General features: G+C 45.4%; 1 protein-coding gene across 37 annotated transcripts in view; it reads left to right on the top strand.

Moving 5' to 3' along the window:
* EPB41 (erythrocyte membrane protein band 4.1) overlaps positions 1-16,535 on the top strand; it is a 94,048-nt gene that overhangs the window by 72,711 nt on the left and 4,802 nt on the right. For 17 of the 37 annotated variants that reach the window (XM_041400055.1, XM_041400069.1, XM_041400062.1 and 14 more), the window contains 5 exons: positions 1,695-1,730; positions 11,024-11,494; positions 12,686-12,814; positions 14,834-14,935; positions 15,384-15,464. In XM_041400055.1, coding sequence (XP_041255989.1) covers positions 1,695-1,730; positions 11,024-11,494; positions 12,686-12,814; positions 14,834-14,935; positions 15,384-15,464 — 819 coding nt within the window. The other 20 variants (XM_041400075.1, XM_041400068.1, XM_041400067.1 and 17 more) reach the window with 10 other exon arrangements.

Below are 16,535 nucleotides of genomic sequence, written 5' to 3'. Positions count from 1 at the left end.
CTAGTGTTGCTGTCAGTGTCAGATGCTAGAGAGCACTTCCGTGGCTGGTTTGGGGACTGGGTCATTCCTGGATCTCCCCAAAATGTGGAAAAAACCCTGACAAACCCATATCCAAAGACCTAAATTATTACTTCAGAGATAACATTGCAGATGACCCAGTAGAGAAGAACTGAGATGGGATGATTTTTCCAAAATCACTTTATTCTCCAGTTAATCTGGTATGTCATTGGGTTTAGACTTGCATTAGGAACTCCAGGTGCTGATCTGCTGTGGAGGCTTTGAGAAGATTCCTTGGGTGGCCACAGCAGGGCTGTTCAAACATGATGAGAATCTCCCTCCTTCCAGGAACTGTGTGTTGGTAACCACATACACTCACAGTTTCTCTGCTAATTTCCTTAAAAAGGTAATTTTTCAAGGAAAAACCAGTCACCAGCTGGTTTCTTCTTGGCTAACAGACACCTCTCTGTCATACTGGTGGTAACTGGCTCAGATTTGGAGTCTGTGAGTAAAACTGTAATTAATGCCTATGGTAATCAGTCTTTTAAGTGGTAAATGCAATTTTTATTGCAACAGAAAAATTGCATCCTGAGTGCTAGTGGTGGCAATTGAAGACTCTCTTGGTTGAAAGCCCAGTTTTTCCCCTTCCTTCCCACAGCCATGTAGATGAACTAGTATTTCATGTTCAAACAAGGCAGATACTTATTAATCAGGAAATAATCTTTCAGTGGATGGAGGATAATTGTAACATGTACAAGGGGTTTAACACCAAATTTACTACAGGCTCCTCAAAGCTTGGAGTAAAGCCAGGACAGCTAAAGGGCTTTTTTTGCCTACTAGAAAAATGAGATCCCCAAAATGAACTTACTCAGGGCTGGTTGCTACAGAATCTCAGAATGGTTTCGATTGGAAGGGCAGTTAAAGTCCCTCCAGTCCCACGCCTGCCTTGGGCAGGGGCACCTTCTGCTTGTCCTGGGTTCCTCCAAGCCCCATCCAGCCTGACCTTGAATACTTCCAGGGATCCAGGGGCAGCCACTGCCTTTGTGGGCAGCCTGTCATTAGGATTACCCTGTTTAACACATGGATAGACTTTACCCTCTGTGGCTGAGCCTCAGCATAGATTCCTGAGGAGTGTGGGCAGCAGAGCTCTGCTTACAGTGCCTAGTGGGTGGGACAGAGCAGAGGCTCTCAAGCTCCACAGCTGCAGTTCAAGAATGTTATTCTTGCTTTTTATGAAGAATTTCTTGCAAGGTGACCACACTGAGACCTTGGAAGGCTGCTGGTCACCATAACTGGATGGTGTGGGCTTGTCCCACCTAAGACGGCAGTGGGTCTGCAGCACTGCAGAATTGGTGTCAGCCCTAGATTGGCATTTCTGGGAATTCTTTCTTAATCTGGTCCTTTTTGAAATGATCTCACTCTGAGGTTGCTATGTCCTGCTATGAACTTCCGGAAATGCATCTTCCCCAGGCACTGACCGGGGAGAAAATTTTCCCTCACCTGCATGTGTTGAAGGATCATAAATCAGATGGTAATTAAGGATTGTAAATCATGGTGCAAAGCCATTGCTCCTGTTCATGATGATACTTTCACCCTGCCTTAGTGGCTGAAGGGTTTTTTGCCAAGGGCCACTTGTCTGCTATTCCTGTATGTTTTGTTATGAGACAACTGAACCTTAACACGCTTTGTGTGTCCAGGTCAAGAAAGTCACTGTCCCATCTTCTGAGAGACAGGTTGGTGGGCTTGAGCTAAAGCTGCTGCTCTGATCTGTGCTTCTGAACCAGACTTGCTATTGCAATGGCACCGAGCAAAAACTCAACAGCAGCTGCTAGATAACATTTTTTTTTTTGGCTATATGAAGTAGTTTCGTAACCCACACCCAGAGGACTTTTGCACTGCTGCAGCTTTTGCAGCTTTCAATTTTTGCTTATTTTGGTGCATGGCTGGTTCGAAAAAGCTGCATGACCAATATAACCGTGTATTCGGGGACAAAAACAATTCTGAAAATTTAACTGTTCCCTGTTTTTTTTTATGTTGTCTTTCTTTCCTTTNAATAAATTTTTTTTTTTTTTTTTTTTTTTTTTTTTTTTTTTTTTTTTTTTTTTTTTTTTTTTTTTTTGTTTTTTGGTTTTTTGTTGTTGTTGTTGTTTTAATGATCATGTTACTCTTGCATTTTATATTTTCTTTTGCTGCCCAGTCTCCCAGCTACTTTCTCCCGAATTCTCACCACTTAGGGGTGTGCAAAGAACCAGTCCCAAAATACCGCACTGACCAGCGGAGGTTGGCTCAGCTGAGGGAGCTTAGAGCCAAGTTTTTCCTCTCCTAAGTACACTTGGGTTTGACCAGGGCTGGCAAACTAAAGGGATGTAGAGTTACTGAACAGCAACATTCCCACAATCTTTCCTTTCTTCAGCAGAAGTGCTCAAGCCCTTGCATGGTCCTGTGTGCTGATTTACTCATTCTGGGTTTTTATCATTCTTTAGACTCCAGAAACAAAAATGCTAAAACACAGAGCAAAATTCCAGGAGTTTGCACTGCTTCTACTGCCACCCTGCCCGTTCCATGCGTGGGATTTCTAAGATTTACAGTTTTTCACTTGTTCAATAGAATTTTCAAACCAGTTGAAATTTTGATACTCTGGTCAGAACTTTGGAAAAGCATTTTGTATCTGCTCTGCAGTCTGGCTGTTCCATTGGATTTTCCAAATGCTGGGTTTTAAGGGCACTGTAGATTAGGAAGCTGTCAGAGACCACATTTTGTACTGCACCATTCCTGTTTCAAATGCTTCAAATGTTTTTCTCACCATTCCAATTCCAAAACACTCTGGAAGATTTTGGGCATCCACTTTTCTGGGAGGGCAGGCACCAAACACCCATGATCCTGATGCAGATGTTGATGAGCTCTGCAGAGAGAACATAGCTGTAGCATAATTCTGTAGCTCCAGGGCTGGTGTGACCCATGCCCCAGCGGCTCTGCTCCCCAGGGCAGTTTATTTTATGTTGAGAAGAGCTGCCCTCATGCTTTGCACATCTCCAAGTGTCATTTTGGGCACTTTCCATCTGTCATTTTTGTTCATCTCTCTCTGTCTTTCTTGATCTTCTACCATGAAAGCAGACACGGGAACGGCCTCTGTTAGTACAGGATGAAGACAAACTAAAAGAGCAGGAGATACCTACTGAGACAGCCTTTCCCCGGCCAGCAAGTGAAGCAACTCTTCCAAAGGTTTCTATTGCAATCCCTGAAGAGCAGAAATCACTCAAAAAGTGTCAGCTGTACTCTAGCGTTTTTCCTTCTCCACGTATTCCCTTTATGATGTCCTTTCTCCTGGTCATAGCACTGACTGTTTGGTGGCTGCTCTTTCTCTGAGTGGCGACAGGGTCATGTTGAAACCTCAAGACCAAAGCTCCTGAATTTCTGGGCTGTAGTCTCTGCTGCATCTTCTTTGTCCTGGTCTTTGATCTCCGTAGATCGCTGTCCCTGGGAGGGACACCCCGTGACTGTCGTGTTAATCCTGCTGTATGTCCTTGTGTGGCTGCGATGGCACCTGGCAGGAGTGGTCGTGGATTGCCAGGTCCATTCTGAAGCTCCCTATGGTGCAAAAGTAAATTCTTTGAATTGTGTTCCCAGCTGCTGTGGGAGGGCAAATGGAGGGGAGGAAATCCTGAGAGGAGAGTCTGGTTTCCTAAGCCCCTGAAGACTTCCCACAGGAATTGCTGGAGAATTGCTTTTAAGCTTGTTGTTTTAAATGTAAGATATTCACAAGCTGAAGAACATTTGACACTGGTCTAAAATGTGCTTTACAGGAATATGCTGAATCACAGAATCCTGGAATGGTTTGGTGTTGGAAGGGCCCATAAAGGTCAACTCATTCCGCTCTGCTATGGTCAGGGAACCTTCCCCTGGACCAGGTTGTTCCAAGTTGCATTCAACCTGGCCTTGTACAATTCCAGGCGTGGGAATCCACAGCCTCTGTGGGCAACAAGAGGTTGACTCTCTAGGAAGAACACTGGAATCTAATCCATAAACACTAAAATTTCTAGGAAACTCAGATTGGCATTTAAATAAAAAGTGCTGGTTCTCACTGCTGCTGTTGGTAATAACTTAGGGGCAGGGTCTGCTTTTCATTTTCTAGTGGGGGAAGCCTGTGACAAAGTATCCCAGCTTCCCTCTCCACCCCTATTCTTACATCCAAGAAAATACATAGTGTTACAGGAGAAAACTCATTGCAAGGAGATATTTAGTGTAAACATAGATTAATAATTTTTTCTTAATCTGAAGGTCTTCATGCACTTGGGATGTGTTTTATTTAACTTGTGTGGAACTAACTGACGTATGTTTGCTTAGGTCACAGAGATGAAGTTACCTGTTGTTTGAGCATTCCCTCTGTTGGCATGTTGGCTTGGCCACATCAGGACACACTTCTAATGTTAAGGCCCTCAATGGTTTTTGGCTTCTTTAACCAAACTGTTGCATGCCAGTTGTTGTTTATTGCCTACAATGTAAGTGTCTGGATGATGCTCCCTTTTATCCAAGTTATCCTGGCTGAGCTGTGCAGGCTCCAGCCCAGCTGGACTGAGCAGAGCTGGTTTGTGAACTGGAGGGAAGGTGGGACTTTGTGTCTAAGAGGTTTCTTTTCTGTAAATAGTAACAATGGGGCTGCGCTGAGCCCCCCATTTCTCCTTTCAGCACTAATCCGTGTTCTCCTGTGTCCACTGGAGGACTGGGCTGGACACAGTCACTGAGAACATCCCCCCAATGTCACCAGTGGTGGCAGCTGCTCCAGCAGCATGGAAGAGAAAGGACCAGGCCTTTATTACATGGACTACAATGTGTGAATATATATAAATACCTGTATTTATAACCCTTTCTAGATCTGTATCTGTGTGAACAGTATTAGTTAGGAAGCTAGCAGATAAACTTGAAGGAATAAGGCAAACATGGCATGTACTGTCTGGTCTGAGGGTCCATGGGCTATCGTGGGCCACTTGAGCCACCTCTTGCTCTCAAGGGAACAGGTTGAGGTTCTAAATGCTGTCTCAGAAACTTAGGTTGCTAGTGAAACCCTTTGTTTTAATCCCACAGGAATCTTTCCAATTCCTCTTGTAACCTGGTCTGATTAGTTCACCAGTTTGTGCCTTTAGGACTTTGTTTTGTGAGGATGCTGATTTTTCATTGGAAAATATTCTTCCCTTTTTAAAACACTGCCTTTAATACACAGTCATCCTCCTTTGGTACTAGGAAGTGTAGAAGTCTGAGGGTTGTTGTCCAGGCATAGTCTGGTGTGAAGGAGGGTGCTGGCAGTCTGTGTCCCTGAATCCTTGGAGCAGCCCTTGGAATGCACTTGGACTCCAGCAGATCTTGTGTGGAGTTTAGGAAGATGGATGTGGGCCCTGGAGAGCAGAAGTGGGGGAGGATGCTGGGTTGCCATGTGCTGTGCAGAAAATGCAGGGTGGAAGAAGTCAGGGGATACTTGTGGTTGGCATTCCCTGCCTGCATCTCCTTCCCAAAATGGTAACAGTTGTGATGAAGAACAGGGATTGTTTGTTCTCCCCAACCTGGCATGAAGAGTGAAGAAACAGGAGTTGTTTGGATCTCTCTGTCCATTTTCTGTCCATATTTCCTGGAGTTTGAACACAGGTGCTTCATTCCCAAAGCCATTGCTTGGGATCACTGTTTGGGATGCTGCAGTGAGCCCTGCTGAGTTTACTGTGTTTCTGATCCAGTGACAAGAACTTGGAAACCACAGTGGTGGCTTTGGCAAAGCCATGGTTTCTATAGCTCTGTCACTCACTTTCAAAAGGACCTGAATTCTAAAACTTTTTGTCCAGAGCAACCTTAGGCCAGAGTGCTCAGGGTGTCTTCTCTCAGTGGGATGAGAGATGGACTCTGTCACCTCTACTCAGTTCTTTAACTCTTTAATTCAAGTGGTCTCTTTCTCTCTTTTTTAATCTTGAGATAAGGCTGGTTGTCATCACCAAAAAACCTTGGAGACTTTACACTCTGAAAATGCTCAGGAACATTTTTGGGATTTATAGACCAATTATCACTGCAGAGTATAAAGAAATTGAACAAATGCTTTCTGTATCTCTGGCAGTTTAGAGGCCAGTTATCCATATTCATCCAGGTAGATATGATCCCTCCTAACAGAGGAAGCCTGTAACTTAGCAGGAACAGAAACCTCATCTGTCCAACACCCCAGGGATGTGTCCACTGGGCTACAGCCCCTTTCCCAGTCACTCCTCTGCTTTTTTCCCTGTTTGCTTGTGATGCAAAGGGAGTGACAGTCCATGGCCATCCACGTAAGTTCTAATTCCTGCACATTCTGTATCCTGTTTGTGCACATTCCATATCTTTTACACCTTGGTGCTCTGGTTTCCCCCTTTTCCCATGATGTCAGCACAGGATGCAGCACTGAGAGGAGGATTTTATGGGTCCTGCTGTCATTCCTGTGCACAGGGAGAGCTGATTGGCTCTAGTGCTGTTTAAAGGCTGAGATCTCAGGGCATCTATAAAGGAACCAATACATGAACTTTATTCCTATTTTCCTCAGGAACAAACTTGCTAGGAACTCCTGGCTGCCTGCCCTGACACTGGCACCCATTGACACAGGGATTCACACACCCTGTTCAGCCTGGCTGGTGCAGTGCCAGGCCATGAGCAATGGAGAGCTGAGTTATCCCTCTTGCAGGGAAGCTGGAAATGTCTGCAGCAGGTAAGCTCATCCAGGTTGGCATGAGAAATCCTGGTTTTTCAATGTGACCTGCTGCAGAAAATGGCATTCTGGTGACTGGCACACTGGTGACATAGGAAGGATAAGTCTGCCAGCAGTTTTGCCTATTGTTTTGTGATGTGGTCACTCAGCTCTTTGATGCTTATGTGTAGGATCCTGTTGGGAGCTGTAGAGGGTTCAGTGATTTCCATTGCAATATTGACGGTTGGCTCCACACTCACTTCCTGAATCTCCTTACCCGGATTCCAGCTCTTTTGGACACCACCTAAAACACACAGGAGTTTCTTGTACTTTCTTGCTTTAGGAAAAAGTGGAAACCAGTATTCTGAAGCAGCAGATGTGCCAGAGCCAATAGCTTGGAACTTGGATTCAGTTCCGAGGCTGTGCTGGGTGTGGGGCTCTGTGTGTGATGATGCTTGAAGTCTTCATTGCTGTAAAACAACATCCCTTTTTCTTTTTCAACTGCTAAAAGGGAGCAGATAAATGAGGGTGTTGGCTGCATGTCCTCCCACCTTCTGCCTCCCTCGGGGAGTGATGGAAGGTGAGCTGAGGACTCTCCATGGGCAGCTCAGTCAGGGCAGTGTTCAGCCAAGACTGGTTCCCCTCTCTTGTGGTTTGTCCAGTAACTAGTGATGACCCTAAAGAGTAGGTATTCCATATCTCCCTCCTATCCTGAATAATCAGTAGAGGTGGATTTCCTCAGCACCAAGGGAAGTAGTTTGTGTTTGGAGGAATGAGGCTTGGCTGTACCACCAGCTCCTGGGAAGGTTATCTTAGAATCATGAAATACTGGAAATAGAATACACGCCCCCAGCTACATCTTGTGACCTAAGACACTTCATTTATGAATGAGGGAAGTGGAATGAGCAGCACAAAATTGATGGCATTTATATACACTGAATTTATCCCCTCTTTTCACCTGCTGCTGCTGCACTAAGGCAGCTCTTGCAATGCCACTACTTTGTTCTCTGCAGAGGGATTTTGGACTAAAGACCCCTTCATGTGAGAGTACCTGCCCACAAAAGAGATGGGAAGGAGACCAGTGGGGGTGGGCAGAGGAATCATATTGCCCAACAATCTCATTTTGATAATTTAAGTCTTGATCTTGAGGTTGTTTCACATTACCAAGACATCAATGCAACGATTGCAGGTGATTGTTGTGTAATATATTGGATTCTTGTTCATGACAGAATTTAATCTTTTGAAGGTTTGGGCACACTGTGTGTTTTCTAGCATTACTTTTACTTTCGGTCAAAATCTCTTTTGTCTGTCTATCGTCTGAGTAGGCTGGTCAGGACATTGTGATCAGATCAATGACAGTGAGAAAATCCACTGAAAACCACAAATCCATAGGTAATGTCCATCCTTTTCAATGCCAGGGTGTTTTAACAGCTTCTGAACATTTTTAACTTTTACCTTAAGGCAAAGCAGTTTGGTAAGGCAGTGGTGGGTACTGTAAAATAAGGATCTCTTGTTTTCTGCTTTATAATACTTTTTACCCAAGTGCTTTGCCAGCTGTGAGATTGAGCATCAGTTGATCTGGGAGCGCTCTCTGGTGAGTGTGGTTTGCTGCAAAACAACATCATCTCCTTGTGCATCCCTAGACAGTCACTCCAAGCCTGTGAGCTTCTGTGGATCCTTGTTTGGGGATAACCTAATAACAGCGTCAACAATTCCATTGCCATGCTGGAAAAGAACAGGACTGGGAAGTATTAACCAGCTGGGATTCCCAGCATTTCATGTGGTGGTTGTAGGTAGTTACTGTGCACTATAACTTCATGGTTTTAGCAATTTTTATTTAATAGTAACTGGCAGTTGACATAATTTTAGCTCTCCTTAAGTTTTCTGCAGGATAGTAGTCTGATTTGGGATTGGAATAATGGAATATTCAACAGAGAGAGGCAGCAGCATGAAAAAAAAAATCCACTCAAACAACACAGGGTAACTGAGTCATACAAATAGATCATGATCCAAAACAGCATTGAAAAAATGCCGGCAAACCAATTTATACAAAACCACTTTTTGAGAAAAATAAATCCTTTTGGCCACTGGTGTCAAACATGAAGTTAAGCCTGTTATTAATTTATCCCCAGTCTGAATTATTTGTGTGTCACTTCATTGCAATGCTTCAGCTGTATCTTCTGAGGCACAAAGATTTGTATTTCAAGGGTGGTGCTTTAGTTGCATTCATGTCTGGGTCAGTTTGTTTCTTCTGGGGCATTGCATCCTGTTCTGTATTTAATTTACTCTGTGTTTGACTGCTTTGTGCTTGATTTAGGCCTCACTGTTTTGGGGCTATGTCCCTGGAAATGAGTAGTTGGCAGTCCAGGCACATCTCAGGTTTCCTGGGTCTCAAGGTGAGCTTGGAACTCTGCAAATCTGAGCTCTAAACATAGGTTTGCTTTGACATTTGCAATTTAAAACAAATCTTGATAAGATCAGAATTTGTAACAGATGCTGAAATTCCTATGGAGGAATTTTACATAGATAACTTTATTTAGAAACAAATACCTTCCCATTAGTTTATCTTCTTAATAATAATGAGTGGAGTGGGAAGGCAAGGCAAAAAGTGTTTCTTGTCAGTTGATCTTATCAGGATTTCATTCTGTCTTTCCAGCTTGCATGTTTGCTGCTGCACTTGGCTCTGCTGGTGATGAGAATACTTGGCACAGGCTCCATTCCAGCTCTCCCTTCCTTTTTGCATCTGTCATACAAGATGCTTCCAAATGCAAATTATTTTATCTGTCTGTGAAATGGAACTGGGAGGTTGTTTTGACTGTATACAGATTTTTGCCTTTTAAATACATCAGTGTTTGTGTAGCTGCTTAATCTTCTTTGTTTTATCTGTGATTCTTCTGTTGGCTGAGAAGTGCTCCAGCTCTTACATAAGGAAGTCTCACTCCTAAGACATGTTCCATTAAACCCCAAAAGATGAGCTGTGTCTTCTCAAGGTCCCATGAATAATTTGCAAGTTTAGCATCTATAATTAAGGGAAGGTCAGCATATTGGCAGTATATAAATTCAAGTTTTAAACCAACAAGACATGGCTGTACACAGCTGACAACCCCATTCATGTTCTGTTTTGTGGAATATTGCAATGTAGAGTCTTGAGTTAGGAAATGAGGGTGGGATATGGATATGATAACATAGAATATCCTGAATGGGAAGGGACTGCAGGGATCATCCAGTCCAGCCCCCAGCCCTGCCCATTCCCTGGGGAGCCTGGGCAGTGCCAGCACCCTCTGGGGGAAGAACCTTGCCCTGATCTCCAGCCTGAGCTGCCCTGGCCCAGCTCCAGCCGTGCCCTGGCTGCTGTCCCTGTCCCAGAGCAGAGATGGGAGCTGCCCTCCAGAGGAAGCTGCAAGCTGCCTTGAGGTCTCCAAGTTTCTCCATGTTTGGAGAAACATGTGGAAGTGGGTTTGGTTCAGAAATAGCCTTTTCCTGTGAGCACAGTCTGACCTGCCCATCTCAGTGCTGATTGCTCTCCCTCCATTCCTATTAAATGCATTTTGCTAAGCAATATCCCAACAACTTAAGCACAAGAGGCTGGAAATTCTAGTAAATAGAAATCTTACAGCTAATGTGTCTGCAACAGAAAGAACAGAGAACTGAAAAATACCATGAAAAATGGGGGAAGAGTAATTTCTTGAAATTATACTAGGAAAAAGCATCTATTTGTTCCTACATAAAGCGGCTCCTGCTCTTACTCTACCATTGAGCTGTGCCGTGAGAGGGGGTCAGTCAAAGTGAAAGCCTCTGGGGTATAATAAATAAACCATACCAAATAACTCACAGGCTTCAGGCCTCACATTTTAAGCACAAATTACAGGTTTTTGGTTGCCCAGGAAATCTTGTTAGAAAATGGGGCAACAGTTTCAAGGAGTTAAAAGCAGAATCGGGATGGTTTTGGTGGGTTTTGTTGCCCATGGAAGTTTTGGATGTGCACAAGTCCACTCTTGATACACTGATTGATACACTGAAATTATTCCAAACCGAGCAAGAAGCACTCAGTGGTGGCTCTTCCTCTAGGTGCAGAGAGTTTTCACATTACTTCCTTAGAATTTAGGAGAGTGGATTGTTAATGTACCAGGAAGGCTGTGTCAGTAAATGCATTGGCTACATCACAGAGGTTTTCCAGTGATCAGCCCCACTGTTGCATGTGTTACCGGAGATGTGATACATGATAAGAACCTGATGTTTTGCCTTGATGCCTTCTGACCTCCTGCTCTCCTTAACTCCCTGCTCTCTTTCTCTCTCTCTCTCTCTGGCCCTTTTTGTGTATCCATTTCTTTTTAGAAAATGAGTGACTTTCTCTCCCAAGAGGATGTGGCTGCAGTGGCAGAGTGGAGCAGTTTTAACACTGGCTTTGCGTGGGAGGGCTCAAGGCAGTCGGTAGTTTTTAGTGAGACTCCAGTGCCACCCGCCTCACAGCCTTCTGCCAGCTGGCACTTTGGTGCTTCCTCCCTAAGCAGCGAGGAGGAGGAGAAGGAGGAGGAGGAGCAGGAGGAGGCGGTTCCCAGCCGATCCGCCAGCGAGGAGGACCTGACATGTGGAAAGGGGGTTTGTGTGGATGTGGAGAAGGACTCGGAGCTCTCTGAGCCAGAGCCCCCCCCCAGCCCTGCCACACTTCCCCGGCAGCCCTGGGGAGGAGAGGAGGAGGAGGTGGCAGAGGATGGTGAAGACAGCTTTGCCTTTAGAAAGCCACATGGTGAATGTCCCAACCCAGATGCTCCTAATGGGCTGCTGGAGCTCATTCGCTGCTTCCAGGTAGTGAGCCCAGCTCCTGCACCCTACGCCCCAGCTACCTTTGGAGCGGGAACCCAAACACTGCAGCAAGCAGATGCCACAGACCCACACAGGAGTTGGGTTTGCTTGGCTTGGACTCGTGCTTGGAGCTGATGAGCCGGTGAATCTCCCACAGTCAGTGCAATAAGCCCCTCTCAATTTATCTTTAAATTAAATATGAGCCACTGTCAGTTTGTCTTTGCATTAAATACGAGTCCCTCTCAATTTACCTTTGCATGAAATACAGTCGCCACAGTGCAATGCCCTTCTTGGATTGAAGCATCCTGTGGCATTCCCACGAAAAGGCAATATTTAGGCTCAAAAATCGTGTAATTTTAGCTCCTTAAGGATTTTGCTGGCCCCAGCTGGACTGGTGGCTGACTCTCAGCACAGCAGAGCAAATTTGAGGTGCTGTCCAGTGTGTCCTTTTGTGCTCCCCACTGTGGGAGGGATTTTTGCCTGCTCCAGTGTTGATGTTGCTTTTGGTTCAATAGATGCTTGTTTCCCCCTAATGATCACTGTGGCATCTGGCTGGGTTGGGGATGGTGGCAGAAATCAAGCCCTCTGGGAAAGCACTGGCTCTGAACTCACTCTGTCTTCTTCTGGATAATCATCAGGTGTTGGAACAATTGATTTCTCTCCACCCTTATTTTTCTTCCTGTTTTACCTGACATTGATTTAATAAAAGTTAAAGATCTGATGATGATTTTTTATAATGCAGTGTTACTCTTGAGGTCAGGATAAAGCTGCTCAACTGTGATAGAGTCTTTCTGTGCCCAGGGTTGGTGTTAATCCTGACACTGCCATCAGCAGATGAGGGTCATCTCCTGGCAACTGGCAGTGAGCTTCTGGTAATTAGAAAGTTCAGAATCAGTGGAGAAAGCGTCTGTGGTGTTGTGACACACCTGTTAAACCCTTAATGCCTGGTTTGGGCTGACCAGAGTCCATGGTGTGGGGAAGGGCTGGAGGATTTTGCTGCCTGTCTAATCCTCACACCTGATCGCTGCCCTTGGAGCAGTGTGTTCCAGAGACTTCTACCCAAAGATTTCCAGACTGACCTTGGTTCTCACAATACTTTTATCAGATCAGTGTCAGAATACTTGCCAGCAGCCCGGTCAGGGTGTGGAGGTGGGAACTGGCTGTTTACAAGATGTTTTTAACCCTGTCTCACAGCCCCCGCTAGTGAAGACACAGACTGTCACCATCTCTGACGTGTCCAGCGCCGTCAAAAGTGAAATTCCCACAAAGGAGGTCCCTATTGTCCACACAGAGACAAAGACCATCACCTACGAAGCTGCACAGGTAAGGTGTGTTCTGATAATTTTCCTAGAGGCTTAATTAAACCCAAGTTTCCAAATCCTCAGGAGGAGACAGCAGCACCTGCCTGTCTCTGCACATCTGGGTGCAGCACAGGCATTAACTGATGCTGTGGACACTATTTCCAGGTGCATCTGGTATTTTTAGAGGAGCAGTGGTTTTGCTATCCCCGAAGAGTAATTATTTTTTCAAGATGTGCTTGCAAACAGAATTTATCTTCAGCCACTGGTGGCTTCAGGATGTGACTCTCTCTGTACAAAGTTAACCTGAGTTGGCCTTTTTTCTGCAATAAATGCTTTGTCTTGTTTTCCTAGATCATCCAAAGAGCTGTTTATCCTTCTTCAGAACTTGGTTTATAAATTATTTGGTCATCCTTAGCTTTCAGGACTGAAATGGTTGTTAAACACCAAATGTTTTGTATAAAATGCAACCTCGGTGGGTGTGTGGTGACTGGAAAGTAAAAATCTTAGTGGAGCAATATTACAAAGCAGAGAATATGCAGGTGTGGATTCATTGCTGAGGTTAAAATTAATCCTCAGACTAAGACAGGTTTTAGTCGCAGGATGGTTTGAGATGGAAGGAACTCTTAAGTTCACCCAGTTCTAGCCCTCTGCTGTGGGCAGGAGCCCCTTCCACTATCCCAGACTACTCTAAGCCCTGTCCAACCTTGGGCACTTCCAGGGATGCAGGGGCAGCCACAGCTTCTTTGAGCACCCTGTGCCAGGGTCTCACCACCCTGCCAGGGAACAATTCCCAGTTCCCAAGATCCCATCCAGCCCTGCCCTCAGGCAGTGGGAAGCCATTCCCTGTGTCCTGTCCCTCCATCCCTTGTCCCCAGTCCCTCTCCAGCTCTTCTGGAGCCTCTTTAGGCCCTGAAAGGGCTCTAAGGTCTCCTAGAGTCTTCTCTTCTCCAGGCTGAACACCCCCATCCCTCCCAGCCTTTCTTCACGTATTTGAAATTTTGGAACCTGTGTCAGCTTGGCTTTGCCATGACTGTGGTTGTCATCAGCAGCCTGTGCTCTGCTGTTGCAGTGAAGTGACTGTGGGATGTTGTTATGCATGCAGGAACCTCATGATTGTATAATTTGGGATTCCTAAGGAAAGCTGTGGCTGCTCAGCATCCGCCCAACTGCAGCACCAGAGAGATCATTCAGGCAGTGGTGGTGAGCATTGCCCTGGCTTTCAGCATGTAGACAAATGGAGTTTTGCTCTAACTGGGAAATGGAAAGGAAAAGTGATCTCCAGGACTGGGATCAGTCGGCCATGTGCGCACAGGATGTAATCTGCTGTGAGATCTCTTCCAGACTGTGGTAAATGGTCCCACCTTGTGGTAATTCCAGATATTGTCCCAGTGCTGAGCAAGGATGCTGCCCAGTGGGGACATGGACAGCGCAGCCAGGATGGGCTGGCCAGGATGACTTAGTTTGGGATTTTTGGCAGACCTTGAGAGTGGTTGAGTCAGGCAGGATGAAATCCAAGAACCAGCTCTAAAAGTGATTCCTGTTTCAGCAAATGTCTGGATGTTCTTTGCTTCTGCAGAGCATAAAGTGAGGGATGTGCAAGTTGTTGTCAGGAAGGAGGTAGGGTGACAATTACCTTTTGAATAAGATTGTGCTCTTGGCTTTGTTGATCTCCATGGATGCAGGCAGGTGGAATTTGGGATTGGTGTCTGTGTTGGTTTCCTGTCATGGTTCAGGCATGGATGGTATGACCAGCGCTGTGGGGCAACAGCATGCTCAGGTTTGGGTACATACCAGCACCCCCAATCTGAGGGGTGTTACAGGTCCTCCCTGAAGGATCTGTGCTTTTCCAGCCTTAAAGCATAGGGACTTCGAGCTTTCAGAGACCTGCCCAGCTCTTGTGCACCTGGGCACAGGTTGACTTGTGTCTTGTGCACACTGGAGCTGCTGTCCTCAGATTGTCCTCTGTCTGGCTCTGGTGATGTGGAGCCTTTGCTTCTGTCCCCACTGCTCAGGACTGATGTCCTGTTCTTGTGTCCCACAGACAGATGGTGGCAATGGGGATTTAGACCCTGGCATCCTGCTGACTGCCCAGACCATCACTTCAGAAACCACCAGCAGCACCACCACCACCCAGATCACCAAGGTAACACCAGGAAGCACCACAAAACACCAATTCAACCAACAGCCTGATGGAGAGATGAGCAGGGATTAATGAGAGGAAAAAAAAAAAAGTTTTTGAAAGGTCCTTTCAAATACATCAGTACCTGGAGCAAAGTACAAAGGTTTCCATTTTGCCTGTGTTAAATCTGTGGATTGTGCATTAATTGCAGCACAGTCTGGACATGGACTCTGATTGTCCTGTGGAAGAGCAGGAAGAGCTGTACTGTGAGGAGAAGCTCTTCCCTGGTGCAGCTATAAAAAAATAACTCTTTGACAGTTTTTCCTTGAGCAGCAGCAGTTTCCCCTGTGACTCTAATGCCAGGTACTATTTGGTGACACTATTTTTGGATACCGTCTTTACACAGGCAGCCCCAGTGAGCTCACACGCCTCTGCGCTTTTACACTAACCGCAGCTTTTCCTTCTGTTCTAGACTGTGAAAGGTGGCATTTCAGAAACACGGATTGAGAAGAGGATTGTCATCACAGGAGATGCAGATGTAGACCATGACCAGGTAGGAGTATGGCTATGATCCAAAAGAATTTCCCAGAGCTGGCAAAAATCAGTCAGGCTGCCCATTCAAAGACAGTGTCACCAAAAAATGAACCAGGAAAATTTTACTGGGGTAGAGATAAAAGTTCATATTTTTATGAATTGTGACTGCTCCATCCCTGTAAATGTTCAAGGCCAGATTGGACAGGGCTTAAAGCAACCTGGTCCAGTGGAAGGTGTCCCTGCCTATGGCAGGGAATGGAATGGGATGAGGGTTTAGGTCCATTTCCAACCAAGCCATTCTGTGATTCTATAACAGTAATAAATTCCTTTTTGACATTAAGCTGCTGAGCCAGGAAAGCTGAATTCTATTCTGAAACTGATGAGCAGCAAAGTTTTGATTCCAGAATTGTTTCGGACAGTTGTGGGCTTTTTAAAAAATCCATAAAAATGTGAAATAAAAGTTTTCCTTGACATCTGGCTGATTTGCATTCCTTTTCCCTTAACTTTGAAGCACTATTGCTATTCTGTAGTGCCAGAAGTCATTTCAGAGCACTCAGCACCTGTGTTACATCTCTTTGGCTTTATATGAAACCTTTCTGATGACTCAGCCTCATTGGCCTCTTGCATGTGTTGGAAGTGATGATTTTGTCATCAGAGAATTATACTTTGAATTTAAATTTAGTCGCAAGTATCATGGGGGTGGAAAATATTCTTATGACAAGATCTAGTTTATTAACTCCAACAGAAAATGTCTGGGATGTGCCTATCACGCTTGCTGGAAGAATAATCAGGTTATGCTTAATTGCTCTCATCCATCTTCTGCCATGGCGCAGTGGAGAGTCGGGGGTGTTCTTCAAATAGTGCTTTTCCTTTTGGAGATAATGTAATAGCACTAAAAGTCACCAAAGTGTGTGGCTGAAGGCCTGGGGGCAGTGTTGGGCACAATTTAAGACCTAAAAGAATTAGAGAGGTTCCAAAGGAAGCTCTGGAGATGGTGAAGGATCAGGAGGGGCTGTAGAGGGGGGGTGTCTGAGGGCACTCAGTGTGTTCAGCTGCAGCAGAGGACACTGAGGGCAAAGCTCAGTGGGAG

Source organism: Onychostruthus taczanowskii, unplaced genomic scaffold (genome assembly GCF_017590055.1).
Source record: "Onychostruthus taczanowskii isolate IOZ18803 unplaced genomic scaffold, ASM1759005v1 scaffold171, whole genome shotgun sequence".
Classification (NCBI taxonomy): Eukaryota; Metazoa; Chordata; class Aves; order Passeriformes; family Passeridae; genus Onychostruthus; species Onychostruthus taczanowskii.
This window is presented reverse-complemented; position numbering and strand designations above follow the sequence as displayed.